The sequence below is a fragment of the Gossypium arboreum genome, chromosome 13, assembly GCF_025698485.1.
Source record: "Gossypium arboreum isolate Shixiya-1 chromosome 13, ASM2569848v2, whole genome shotgun sequence".
Taxonomy (NCBI): domain Eukaryota; kingdom Viridiplantae; phylum Streptophyta; class Magnoliopsida; order Malvales; family Malvaceae; genus Gossypium; species Gossypium arboreum.
Genome location: NC_069082.1, coordinates 123,948,072 through 123,963,263, shown reverse-complemented (window position 1 = coordinate 123,963,263; position 15,192 = coordinate 123,948,072). Strand labels below are relative to the sequence as shown.

Here is a 15,192-nt window from a genome sequence, read left to right as displayed (position 1 = left end):
TATATAACTCTTATTATTTTATTAATTTTACTACTATTTTAGAGGCATTTATTTGCTAAGTTACAATTATCTTAGTGTTATTTAAGTATAAAGATTTTTTAATGTATTTTATTTAAGTATAAAGATTTTATTCAATGTATCCAATTTGTTAAAAAATTTATTTTAATGTTTTTAGTATATTTAATGTATTATATTTTTTAAATTTATTTTTATATAAAAAATTAATATGGGCAGATCGGATTGAGCTCGAGTTTAACATTTTTATCTGAGTTAAACTTGAGCAAATTTTTAGACATTTTTAACTCGAGTCTAGAAAACGGGCCTAAAATTTTATATTGACTCGTCTTGAAGCCCCATGACCAGGTCTAGGCACAAGAAAATTAGGCAAAGACCTTGGTTTGATAAAATTGCCTAAACCTTTAAATCTAAGTAAAATTTAGTTAATAAAATAGTAAAATTTCTGCATTCCCTCGAATTTTTTAATTCAATTCCAATTCTCGATGCCAACAATTATTGATGCATTATTGATTTTGATCTTAATTTTTTTTAAAGATATTTACAGGAACAAGTTTAATAATTAATTCTCTGTATTCTATAAGTCCATTAAGAATATAAATACTGACCACAAATTTTAAAACTGTTCCATACTTAAAATAAGGATCAAACACCACTAATTAAAGCCTTAACATCTCACTTATCTCTTATGATTACTCACCTCACGTATTTTAAATGTGGATAATATGTTACCTTATTGGTTAATTCAACCAACCAGATGTGATATAATTGCCTGCCCAAAGATATGGTTAGGTTTAGGCTGTACTCAACATTTTATGGGTCACATTAAACGTTCCAATTAATTTAATTTGGAAAATGAAATTAACGTTTGCATGTATTTAACCTTATAGACAAAAAAAAAAAAAAAAAAAAGAATCACAATGCATGACATTGACGCAAGGAATATGTCCAAATATGTAAGTTAATGCCACGTTAGAATTTATGATCGATTCCTCCTCTATAAAAAATGCTTTTCAACACAGCTTTTTCTAACTTTTTTTCTTTTTCATAAAGAAAAAAAAAATGAAGCAAAATTCACAACCTAAATGGGAAGCCAAGGTTTCATCAAAGTTAACAAAAGCTTCACCAGACAAAACATGGGCTATTTATACAGATTTCTTCAACTTTCACAAATGGTATCCAACTTTAGCCACATGCTATGGCATCCATGGCACCAACGGTGAGCTCGGTTGTATCAGATTCTGCTCGGGTTTCTCGATCTCGTCCCAAGGCGGTGATGGTGACAGTAACGGTGGTGGGTCCGAGAAGTGGTCCAAGGAGAGGTTAGTAGCCGTTGATCATAGTAACCGTGGCTTGAGCTATGAGATAGTGGAAAGTAATATTAGGTTCAATTCATATGTTTCGACGGTTAAGATTGTCCCTGGGGGTGTTGATAATCAACAAGGATGTGTGATCGAGTGGTCCTTCACCGTTGATCCTGTGGAAGGGTGGAAATTAGATGAGATGAAGAAACTGTATGAGGAGGGCCTCCAAGGGCTGGCTAAGAGAATTGATGATAGTTAATTATAATGTGTCTTCGTTTTAGCTCTAATGTATAGTAATTTTATATCATCAACTCAACAGTGTGTGTTTCATCATATACTACTTCTCTCTTATTTATAAATTAATATAAAGTTTTGTTTTACAATATAATGTTTACCTACAAGTTTAATTTATATGAATATTGCTCCCAATAATTACTTCATTGAAATAAAATAATTTTTTTGGAAAAGGATTGGATAGAATAAAATTTAGAATAAAATTACTGATGTGATATTAAACTATTGGATAGAGATAATATCTCTATTTTATACAATCCTTTCTCGCTGAGTAAAGTGGTGTCTTAGAGCTTTATGGGAAATGAAAAATGCATAAATATGTTATTGATTTATTTCTCATGTTCCTTAAAAATTTTAAAATAACAATATTTGGTAATATTTTTTAATTTAAAATACTTAAATAAAGTGATAATACACTTTAACACACTCAAACTCACATATTTGACAACAATCTCATGTAAATTAAATTAAGACTCAATCGGTGATAAGTTTTAATTTAAAAGCAATCATAAGCTAAAACGTAATACTAAAATACCAAAATTATGTCACATACCTTATTTATTTGTTCGTTTAATCGTCACATATCTTGTTTTCTTATCAAATTTATATTAATACATTAAAGTCAAGGGATTTGGAAGCGAAATTTCATTTCTATCAATATTTTTAAAATTTTAAAATAAATAAAATAATAATAAAGTATTCCAGATTTTAAAAGAAATTTTAAAAGAAGATTTGAATAATTCAAATTTTGGTGATTTTTTTCAAAATTCTTCATAATTTTTTTATTTACACAATGCTTTACTCTAAAATAAAAAGTTAAACTTCATAATATCAATTTTATTTTATTTTAATATATATTTTAATATTTGGTATTATTATTAAGATTCATGTATTTGTATAAATTTAATGATATCAATATTGCATATTTTTAATACAATTATTTGTAATGATTCGATTTCCAATGGTTTCAAAAAATGCGATCCTGTTTCTGTAAATCGAGTACGTAAATATTAAATTGGGATGTTTATAGAGTTAGTGTATTAATGAATTGAAATTTGGATAGTCAATTTAGTAGAAATTGTAGTTAATTAGGACTCATGGACTAAATTGTAAAGTCTAATTGCTATAGATTTTTAATTAGTAAATGAATTGAGTACTTAAATAGCAATTAATCAAAGGAATAAAATCCGAGTCAGGCTAATAGGGGTCGAAAAATGTAAACTCAGTAAATGTTATGAACATGTTATAAATTGATATCATTGGAATGAATTGTGTTTTAATGCAAATGACATGCTGAAATTACACAGCTGAGTATGCAAATTAGATGAAACTGAGCCCTAGGGGCTGAGACAAATACAAATGAGTCGGTGGACTCTAGGAATGGGTGAAAATGTGATATTATAAGGGATTTATAGAAAAGTCTTATAATTGAATGAATTGGTATGTAATGTATACTCAAATTTCTATATTTAAGTTGATGATTGTAAGTTTGGTAACAAAAATAAGTCGGTTGGATGATGTGTGCATATAGGAATACATGTATAGAATTAAGTAGAATTGTTAATGCTTTTGTTTATATACCTTGAATTATAAATGTACCACTAAGCCCTATTGCTTAACTTATGGTTTGTTTTCTTCTGCACAGTTCAGGTGATTCTTGAAGCCAGGATCTAGATTATCGTTCCCGACCCTACAAAGTTTGTATAAAGTAATTCCTTTTGGTTTTTTGAGCATATACTTAGGAAACTTATGTTAAAGTCTCAAATGTTAAGTCACATATATGGTATAATTCTTGTTAATGTTTTGGTATTGTGTTGAAATGGGTTCTAGTTGATGTGGAATATGTGAATTGTTGTATGATATGTATAAATGAAAATTTAGGTCCCTTTTAACTTGTAAACAGATTGATGTTGGAAGAAACAGATTGTCATGTTGCGACGATGAACTTTTGATTTTGTGACGAAAAATAGAGAAAGGTTATTGTGGCGACACTGCTGCTGCGAGGTTACAATGAGCACAAAATAGTAAGTTGTGTTGAGACAAGAAACCCCTGGCGTCATGACATCAACCCAAAATTTTAGAATCCTTACAATTAGGTCCTTTTTTTATCTTGGGTTAACAAAAAGGCTTTCATAAGCTTGTATAAAACTTGGAATTGATGATTTATTGTATTATACGTATGTTTTAGTTATAGCTTGAGTGTTTAACAATTTATAAATTGATTTTAGTTGCTTTAGCTACGAATGTGGCACTTTGTAATTTGGACCGATGATCAAATCGGGTATCGAGGTGTTACACTATTATTCTTTTATATCTACTCTATAGGAAAATTCTACCGTGCGCTCCCAAAAAAAAGTGTATACCAAAAATTTTAATTAAAGTGTTAAAAAAATTTAGTATTGGTATAGCGTTAAAAGTTTTAGTATAGCATTAAAAATTTTGATATGTGGTTTTTTCTAAGCGTACAACAAAACCCCTCATTTAAAAAGTTCCAAAAAAAATTGGTGTAAAAAGAAAAATCATAGAGAATTAAACTAAACAGGTTTTTTACCAAAATAAAAAAATAAAAAACACGAAAATAATACAATGAAAATATTAAGTACCAAAATGGTACACTCAGGGTGGTGCCGCCTATGTTAGAGGCGTGACCATCCCAAAATCTGACAAAAAATATGTTAAAATTAAAAAAAAAAAGTTGTTAAAAAAAACCAAAAAATTGGTAAAAAAAAAGTGATGGAGGAGGTGCCAAAGGTGGCACCGGTGGTGCCTCTAGCAGAGGCGACACTGAAGGTGGAGGTGCCAGAGGTTGCACGAAGGATGCATGGCCTCCTTTGTTTTTTTTGTTTGGGGACCATTATAAGGTCCTCCCAAGTTCAGCAGTAGCTCCGGTGAAGCAAGAAGCAGGGAGAAGAAGAGAAAAAGAAAGAAAAAGAGAAGGAGAAGAAGAAGGAGAGGGTGGCACTGGTGAGGGAAAAAGAAGAAAGAAAAAGAAAAAGAGAATGAGAGAATAGAGAGAAAGAAGGAAGGAGAAAGAGAAGAGAAAAAAATCTAATAGAGAAAAGGTAATTTATTTTATTTTATTTTATAAAGGAGGCCTTGCATCCTTGGTGCCGCCTCTGGCACCTCCACCTTCAGTGTTGCCTCTGGCACCTCCTCCGTCACTTTTTTTTACCAGCTTTTTATTTTTTTTAACAAATTTTTATTTTTTTTAATTTTTTAATAGATTTTTTGTCAGATTTTGGGGTGGTCACGCCTCTGACATAGGCAACACCACCCCGAGTGTACCATTTTGGTACATGATATTTTTATTGTATTATTTTTATGTGTGTGTGTTTTTTTTGGTACTATTTTGGTAAAAAACCCAAACTAAACTGACAAAATTAAAAGCACCACTAATCTTGTCATTATCAAGGGCTTCAAATAACTTCATAGGGGCTTTTGGCAAGACATGTACCCCTTCTGCATCCACAATAACTATATTTACAATACGACCAACAACATGATTAGTCTCCCTAGGTATATGCCTTATCACCCAATGTTCTTTGTTTTGTACCAACCGCTGAATTTGCACGACTAATGCTGAAATCAAATTTGGTGAAGTTCTTTCTTGGATTGCTTGGGATGCCTTAAGGCTATCAATTTGGAATAAATGAACTAAATCTTAAACATGGCTGAACTCATAGTAGTGGGGTTAAAGTCAATTCGAAAAAAACGACATTTAAGTTATTAATGTCTTAAATTAAAATATATTTTTTAGGTATGATCAAAGGTAGATTTCATGTTTAAGGTTCATAAAGATAAATTTTCGGGGGTTAATGGTTACATCTTTCAATAATATATGATTTTCAAAGTTTGGACCGCTCCCCTTAAAAGTTATCCGCATTAATCTCAAATTAATTAATAAATAAATAAATCTCAAATATTGAAAAAATTAAATACTGAGTTTAAGTTATAAAATCTATTTAGTATATTTTAAAAGAAATTAAGTACGAAATATAATTAAATTATTTGATAAATATAATTATTAAAATTATTAAAATGAAATATTTAAAGGATAATGTTAAAATAAAAATAAAAATTTAATTGATAAATAACTATTTATCTATTTAACATTTTCCACACTGCTTAAAAATAAATAATGAAGATATTAGTTTTAATTAATTTAATTTTTTCCAGTGGGGATAAAAAGCCTAAATTTCGAAATATTTAACGTTTTATTTACGATAATCGAAGAGATCATAGGATAGATATATATATATATATATATATATCCTATATTTTAATACTAATCAAATGGAGATGATGAAGCTGATTAGGTAATAATTATATTGCAGATTAATTTTTTATATCTCAAAAAATTATTATTATTTTTTAAGTATATAAAACTGCTACCTTTGCATAGCATACCCATTACCAAAGCATCTCCATTTCTTTATCCTTCTCTCAAATGGCCGAAGAAACAGTTCCAAAATGGGAAGGAAAGTCCACAGCGGAGATAAAAACCACAACACCAGAGCAGATATGGCCCTTCTTAGCTGAGTTCTGCAACATAGACAAGTTTTTCCCTTCAGTCGATACATGTTATCGTAAGGAAGGGACTGCGGGTCAGCCTGGTCTGGTCCGTTACTGCGAAAGCTCGACCAGCTGGGCCATTGAGAAGCTTTTAACCATCGACCCCATCAACCACTCGCTAAGCTACGAGATCGTCGAAAATAACATGGGGTTCAAAGGCTACCTCGCCACCCTGAATGTGTTGGCGGTTGAAGGCGATGGGTGCAAGATCGAATGGTCGTTTATATCTGACCCAATTGAAGGTATGAAGTTGGAAGATTTTGTTTCTTATTTGGATAATACACTGCTATTCATGGCGAAGAAACTGGAAGATGCTGTCCGGGCTCAAATCTAGATGTTGGAAATTGTTGGTTTTTGTTGTATGTTTTAGAAAGTGTTGTGTTTTCTAACAATAATAACAACGATGAAGCTTCTAAGTTAATGTTGGACCACGAGGTCTTGTCTGGTTTGCACATGTGCTAAAACATTGGATGTCGGGTTCTCCATTTTGATTAATCTTGGAATAGAGTTTCTCTTTTAATTTATCCTTTTTTTAATAGAAAAATTTTTGTTGTCTGTTCCGATATATAAGAACTAGCGTAGAGGTTTTATTGTTTTTCTTTTGACGCTGGTTTTTAGTTGGAAAATTACTACTGTAAATTAAACTTGTTAAAATTGATTGAAAAAAATAAATTGAGCATAAATAAATAATAAAGTAACCACTGTGTTGTAAATATCGCTCTCTAAAGTTGACACAATTTTTTTACATTCGTACACTCAAATAAAAAATTAGATCAACGATTGAAATTACTTAAAAGAAAGTAAGTAAATAAGCAGAGGAAAACGGTAAAAATGTAGGGACAAAACAGAAAAATTACAGCACAAATGGTGCAACCAACCAAATTTTCCGGATGAGATTCTCTGGAATAAATATTTCTGTTTAAATAAAACAAAAAAACTTATTTAAAAGAAACATATGCTTTACATGTTATCATAGATTGAGCAAGTGACAACAGTATGCACTTGTTGGAATTTTAACCTCAGTTGCTCACCAATAAGAGGAAATAACATTATAATTAAATCCTCTTAAAAACTTTTTTCTAACCAATATGGGATTGCGATTTTCTTTAGCATTACTAACAGCCTTTCTGCTGTTCTCCCAACCTGCAATCTAGCTGGTCGCCGCGATTGCCGTATGGACTACTGATGGCCTATATTTGGTCTACAGTACTGACATGGCCGATAGACACCTTCTTGTTGTGATGAATCCATCACGCTCCCTGGCATGTTTTGACACCCATGGGTATGTAGCTAAAGTTGTTGGCATAAGCCTCCCCTTACACTAATGTTGAAAAAAACAAGAATTAACGTGGTTTGTAACGTTAGAAGACTATCATGTCTGGATTTTATGTAAGATTCACCGATTTTCGAGCCTTATTTTATTTATAAAATGAATATTAAAAAAATCAGGAAAATGTTACTAAGGTAAGGCATACGTGAGATGAAATAAAAGTATCTGTCGGATATAACAATATTTAATGTCAAAGGTGTGTAAGTGTTTTAAGAATAAAGCAAATGATTTATCCTTAAAAGAAAAAATAATAATAAAGCAAATGATTCCATTTTTATCATGCCAATATTCCACATTTACTAAATTCATATTTGGGATATGTGTTATTGTTTGGGATATTTTTATTTTATTTTAACATTAATTTTATTATAAGGTCTTGTTATATCTATTCATTTTGATATAATATTTAAAATTATCCACAATTCCTCTTCACCTCTTAAATAAAAAATAATGAGTTTTAACAAACTCAAACACACATCCTCTTGTACTATCAATAATATCAATGTCAATCAATAAAATATAAATGTGATGGTATCAATATTTGGAAAAAGAATCTTGAAGTTGGAACAATATTTTACTGATTAGTTTTGGATTATGTACTTTTGATAGTGGATAGGACGTTATAGTGTAATATATTATCTACTAAAATTCAATGAATTTTAATTTTTGTGAATAGCTTTAAAATTTAATAAATAAAAACGGATATACTAATTATTGTATCCTAAAGAAAAGTCATTAGAGAATGTTTTTTAATTGGTGAAATTCTATCAATTATAGATTTAATCCTTATACTTTAATTTAATTATTTTTATCTTTATATTTTAAAATTTTAATCAAACAATAGTCATTAAATTTGTTAAATTAAATTATACTAATTATAAAATCTTATACAACAAACATATTATCATATGTAAAATCATGTGGTCTTATTATTTTCACATAATAATAAAAAAGCAAATCATTTCGGTTACTATTTTTACATAATACTAAAACATTGCATTTTAGTTAATGGATCTAATACTAACATTTGAGTTAAAATTAAATTTTCAAAATTTATGAGTTATTTAAATCAAACAAAATTAGAGCTGAAGGACTATCAAATATTGACATAATTGAATCTTATGATAATAAATATTATGCACTAACCTTTCCTCGTAGGTAAGCCACGAAAATTCCTCTGCTTCTACGTATTCCTTTATCTTTCCCAACTCTGCACCTTGGTGAACAGCAGCTGGAATTATACTATACAAGATTCGTGCCATAGCTTTAGGCATTTGCAGCCAACCAGGCACTCAGTGTTACGGAAGATGCAGCCTTCGTTGGTTTGCTATATACAGAACCCCGGATCGTTAAAGCTTTTTAGGTAGATTGTATGTCTTTTTAAGGAACTTTGAAGCTGTCTCTTCATTACGGTAACATAACATGCGCAGGAGTGTGTTTGGCTCTGTAGGATTCCACGGCCCTGATGTTGGACGTAGTGGGAGCCTGGATCTAGCGGACGAGCCATATGTCTCCAAGGTCACATGTCTGAACCGCTCGACTAAGCTCTCTGTATCGGTTCTAAAGAGGGGTACTACCCCTCCCACGGTAGCTGAAAACTTATCTATGAGGTCAGCAGGTAAACCGTCTCCATTGGCCCAAAACAGATCTTTAAGGGCTTTGAAATCATCCTCTATAATTTGAGAATCCTGACGAGAGAAAGCACGAGAGGGGCCTCCAGCAAGTAAAACTAGCAAGAACCCATCACAGGAAGCTTTCATGATATCAGTTATAACCCTAGTACGAACTCTTTCATGCACGGTTTCAGAGATGATCAACAAGTTTTGCTCCAGTTCCTGTAATAGAGAGTCGATCTTAGAAGATGATGGCTCCCCAACATACAAACCATCCCATAAAACATGACTTAGGTCATGGAATACGATTTTGTAAGCTACTGCCTCAGACAGTTGCTGAACCCCTTCCACAAAAGCAGCTGGTGTTAGTTCGAATTTCTTGCTCAAACCATTTGAAAATTCTACCTCACGAGCAGACTCACAGTTCCTCAAGTGGGATATGATCCTCTTTTCTAGAACATCCATCTGCAGTGTATTTATACGAACACACGGCTGTGGTGTCCCAAATGAATTATCTCCATTCATTGTAGCAACCTGAGAATTTCTATTCTGAGAGTTTTGTGATTTTTCTTTCTTCTTCCACACACCTTGGAACTTTGATCCAATCTCACATCTGGTCAATGCAGGCATTGTGGGGATATATGTATTGCGTGAACCTACATGTCAGATTAAAAGGTAAAATGTTAGAAAGCCTAAAAATCTTAACATCATACTGAAATCATTTATGACATCTGCAGGCATGTACCACAACCGGATTTTGTCTTGATTACATAATATTGGAGACATTTGTCAAGGCCAACAATCAAATCAGGTAGAAATGTAGGATGTGTAGGTATTGGCAGCTGGAAAAATGCATCTAAGGTCTCGTCAATGATTCTCAAAATTTCGACAGCAGAGGGGGCTTGTCCTTCTTGATTTGTTTGTTGGCTCCAGACCTAGTGTCATGCAATGTGTTGTTTTAGCGAAAATAATAATAATAAATCATATTTATAAACCAGTAATTCAGTAGAGAGCTACTCAGTTGCAAGACCGAACATTAAAATTTCAAAAAAGAACTGAGACTTGACAGATAAATTTCATCCAAATGACAAGAGTAAGTGCATGCCTCTTGTAGCAAAGCCCGGTCAACACATTCCTTAAGTCTGTCTACTCTTGTCTTGATCCACCCTTTAACAAGATTGCCAATAGCAGCTTCAGCCTCATAAGGAGGCATCTCGTGGATTATTGCCTTCCCACCATCATCACTGTCTGCTGCATCTTCAACAGCAATCTGCACGAGATCCTTCTCCAGTTTATCTGCAGCTCTCAGTACTTGAACAATATCAGAGCTCAACTCCGTAACGCCTGATATAAACTGTTTTATCTCATTTGCATAACAACCATGAAGGGTGGCCACAGCCACAACTGCAGCCAAAGGATGCCAACCCTTCAGTACTGGATTGAAAATGTGCTTCTCATGAACGGCTAGCTCACCAACATCCTTAGCAAGGATTGTTAGGATGGGAAGAGGATTCAGCTGATTTTTGGAAGCTCTCCTGCTTGAGTCTACTTTCTCCATTCTCTACATAACAATTAAAAAGTATATGCATAGTCATTAAACCAATGAAAAGGAAAACTAGAAAGCGAGAGAATATCTAAACACATCATGCATTTGTTGCATTCCAAGTTTCATACATCTAAGGAATTTGTACATATGCAATGGCAATTTATATACTAATGGGGTAGGCACTCAATTTTTCCACATATCCCTGGTAAAGGGGCCAATAGAAGATAAAAAGGACTTGCCTGAGCAAAAGCAGTGTGCAATGATGACCTGATGTAAGTGTCAATTCTATTTCGAGCTACATCGACTTCTCCTTTCTTCTTTCTGCGATACTCAGTAGTTACATCCTCAACCAAAATCTTAGCCGCTGATACACCTAAAGAAACGATTCCCTGCACGGTATAGATATTTCTACTATCAAATGTGTCATGGTAAGCAAGGAGTCGTTTCTCTGCCCAACCCAGTATTAAACTCTATGTAGAACTTAAAATCCTGGAGTTATCTGGATCCTTGGTTGTCTTGACATCTTTTGCTACATGTGCTAGCTGACTATCAGCAGCATACAGCAAGTCAATTTTGACTTGTCCAGTGGCAACAAAACGGTGAAACAGCACCCATGTAAAGCAGAGGTTGTGGAGCATTTGGTTAATCCCAAGGATCACCCATGTCTTTTTTATGTGCTCCATAAGCTCATCAACTTCCTCAATAATAGATGTCTCATCATTAATATCAAAACACGTCTCCAAAAGAATTTCATAGAGTCTAAGATTCAGTGGAATACCATCTGCCCAGTGGCATGAATCAGAAAGAGACCAGTCAGATCTGGAAGCAAGAGACATAACAGCAGTGCGAAGAACTTGCATTGATTCAGTGTTCTTTCCAGTTTCTATTGGTCTATCCAAGGCTGCATGAATGATCTGCCGTAGCCTTTGTGATGCATTATTTGACTTATCAAGTGGCACACGAGGTTGCAAAAGTAAACCAGCTTCAAGAACCTTGAGGTTTCTTTTCTGCCATTCACCATATTCTTGTTGAACACTAAAATCTGATTGCTTGAGCTGCTGTAGTAGCTCTAATGGAAGAACCACTGACTCGTTCCGCCTTCCAACCTATCGACCATAATCAATTATGATGAACTAATAGCGGCAGGTACCATAAATCAATTAAGCACCAATAATATCACAACAAAAGAGAATATTCGAGAATTTACATTACCATTCCATCATTCAGGATTATATTATAAAATCATAATTTCTTTTTTCAAAATACTACCATCAGATTTGGATTTTATCGCATCTACGCTAATATTAGAAATAATTAAAATTAATTTTGCTCACGAGCAGTATTATCTGAATCGAATGAACAATAATTAAAAACACTCGGATCAATTAAAATTCCAAATAAAATTATTTTTTTAAAAATACTTAAATTGAGCTGACCAGGCCACCGCCGATTCTCAGAAGTGATCTTCTAACGCGCGCATCAACGGCCTCAGGTACCCGCATTTGAATCCTCGTAAGCTTCCCTACGGTCACAGGCCGCTTGGACTTGCCCTACCCTGAGCCTGGCCCGGAACCCGGACTCTTCTTCGAGCCCGCTGAAGAGCCAGGCGACTTCAATCCTAAAGCCTTCTTCATCTTACTAGCAGCCGCTGACGTAAGCGAGCGCTGCAACGCGGGCGTGTTAGGCGAGTGGTTGTGGTTTTGACCAGGCGAGTTATGACTCGGAGAATTGGAATTGAAGAAGGCGGAAGTGGATAGAGGTTTGGAAGAGGAGGTACGGCATACCGCGGGGAAGACGTCGTAAGCAGTGAATCGAACGTCGGAATCACTGAGTTGAGAGGCGAGTTGGCCGAATGGAGATTGGAGATCGGCCGATATGAGCTTGCTAGGCATTGGTTGAGACTTAGTTTGCAGCGGCGATGGCCGTGGCGTCGACTCTCTCTTTGAGTGACCGAGTGAAAGGTCCCTGAAGAGATGCGCCATTGAATCAACTCACTGAGAAACGAGAGAAAAATAAAGAGCGAAACGAGTTACTGAGTTAGAACATTGGACTTGTTCAGAGAGCAACAGCCGGAAAGAAAAAGAGAGAGGTAGGAGCTGTTTGGCATTTCTGTTTTTTCAAATTTTTTTCTATCCCTTTAGGCTTTGTTAAAGAGTGGGAAATTTGAAAAACTAAAATCAAATCAAATAAACAATCAAATTTAAACTTAAAAGGTTAATTTCACTAGACGTCCTTAAACTATGACATAAATTTTAAATTATCCCTTCAAACTTCGAAACATATTAATTAAATCTTGAAAGAATTAGTATCATATCAATGAAATTATTCTATCAACTTAACCTCAATTTAAGCATTAAATGCTAGGTCAAATATGACAGTAAGTATATTTTAAATGCATAAATCAAATTATAACGTGATAAAAAATAGTTTTTTTTATAATACAAGTTACAGAAAGAAGTGTTTAAAAGTTTACCAACATGTTTAAATATATTTCATGTCATAAAATATTTTAAAAATCCAATTAATTAACCACGAGAGTTCAATCCTCACCCTGGATATTGAGCAACTTTAAAACTCATGACCAGCATCTACACCTTTAATGAGCTTACAAGACTCGTTCTAGTAAATACATTGAGAAATAAAAAAAAAACTTAATTAAATTTCTTGAAAATTAAAATTTAGGCCATAAAGGTATGATGCAATTTACTCTCAACTTAATAGTTATCATATTTTAGTTATAATTTTAACTTCTCACATTTTAGTTTAAACATTACGTTACAATAATTAAATTCGCATAATTCCTTTTTTTGTTTTCTCTCTTGGGTTAAGCCAAAGAGACAAAATAAGGCGCGATAGTGCACGCAACTTTAAAATAAAAAGTGAAGCACGTGACGTGTGACCAACCTACCCCTTTTATCATTTGGGAAATGGGAAAGGAGTTAATAGCAAACTGCAAAAGAACAAGGAAATGTACTTATGTATCCGTATAGATATGGTGGGATCCTTAACGAGTGGTGGCGGACAGGGATCAGTCGCAACTAGAGGTGTCATCGCCTGGTCGAGCTGACCCAATCAAAATTTTAGGTTTATGTTCAAGTTAAAAAAATAGATTTAAAATTTTGTCTAAAATTAGTTCAAATAAAGATGTTAAAATTCAAGTTTAGTCTGTTTGTATTAAAAAATGTTTATTCTAATTTTAAAAAAAATATATAATAACAAAAAATATGTATACTTTGTAGCGACGTAAAAATTTCGCTTTGGTCGTTAGTTGAGGCAATTATTTGAAAATTTAAAAATGGAATTTCGGTTTTAAAGAGAAAAGGAGTCGCCACCGATCTTTTTTCTAGGTGTGATCGGACACCTAATAAATCTTCTTTTTTAGAAAAGAAAATTTATTATTGAACAAAAATGAAGGCCGAATTTGGGTCTACGTGAAAATCTAGAGAAAAATAGGGTTCGGGAGTCGGTTACGCACGAGGAAGGTATTAGCACCCTCGTGACGCCCAAAATTGGTATATTGTTAAACACGCGTTGTCTTAATTCTCAAAAATACAAGTTTAATTTAATATTTAATTGCTATCCAATTAAAATACGTGAATTTGAAATTTTTGATCTTTTAGAAGGACGTCTCGTTTTTAACACGAGCCAATGATATCCACCCAACATAGCGATGAAATCAGTGACTTTGTGTTGAAATCGGCACGTTGCCTTATTTATTAAAAAACATAAAAATAATAATAATATCATTTGTGTAAAACCCAATTTTTGCCCGGCGCAAATTACATAAAGCACAAAACCAAGTCCAAAATAGAATTCAACAAAAAAAACAAAAAATAAAAACAGACCTAATTTTGAAACCCAAATACTTAACTCTAGCCCACAAACCCCAAAACATTTTCAGCCAAAACTCTAGCCTCCAACTGCCTCCATGCTTCCACTACCCACGTTCTCTGCCCCAATGCCTCCATTTCCACGTTTCACCTTAACCTGCAGTAAAAAGAGGTAAAAACAGTTAGAATTTAGGCTATAAAGCCATGAGAGTGTAACAATGTTTTTTTTTGTATTATTCAATAAAAACGCAGATTTGATACAAATAGTGGCATCTAAAAATCAAAGAGCAAGAATTTTACCAAATACAAGCATTTGAATATAGGGAAATAACCACCAATCAGACAAACAGAAAGCCTACACCATCGATTGAAAGCAAAACAGATCTGGCAAACCGAAAACCACCAAGGTTGTTGTTTGTTTCTTCTTTTTTCATTTTTTTCCCTTTGTGTTTTCGAAACTAACCATTTTGTTGTTCGTTCATCTATTAAAGAGGATAAAAAAGACAAAAGAACTTATCTTTTTAAACTTCGGTCACTGTATGCGGTGACTGGCAATGGTGGTGGTCCGGCAGTGGCTTGATTATTGGTCATCAAATCCCAGCAAAGAAAAATAAAAGGGCTATGGTTTCTTTTAAAAATGGCAGACTACCATTCAATTTTTTCTTTTCTGTCTTGTTTGGCCCCCTTA

General features: G+C 33.2%; 1 protein-coding gene and 1 pseudogene across 1 annotated transcript; one reads left to right on the top strand and one right to left on the bottom strand.

The window, feature by feature from the left end:
- The first annotated feature begins 1,004 nt into the window (after window positions 1–1,004).
- LOC108462185 (uncharacterized) lies at window positions 1,005–6,729 on the top strand. Its single transcript, XM_017762164.2, has 3 exons — window positions 1,005–1,573; window positions 3,259–3,263; window positions 6,016–6,729. Exons 1-3 carry the CDS (start codon window positions 1,078–1,080, stop codon window positions 6,517–6,519), a joined length of 1,005 nt encoding a protein of 334 aa, XP_017617653.1. The 5' UTR covers window positions 1,005–1,077; the 3' UTR covers window positions 6,520–6,729.
- A 1,747-nt stretch (window positions 6,730–8,476) lies between these two features.
- On the bottom strand, window positions 8,477–12,841 carry LOC108462827 (protein unc-13 homolog; annotated as a pseudogene).
- Between the last annotated feature and the right edge of the window lie 2,351 nt (window positions 12,842–15,192).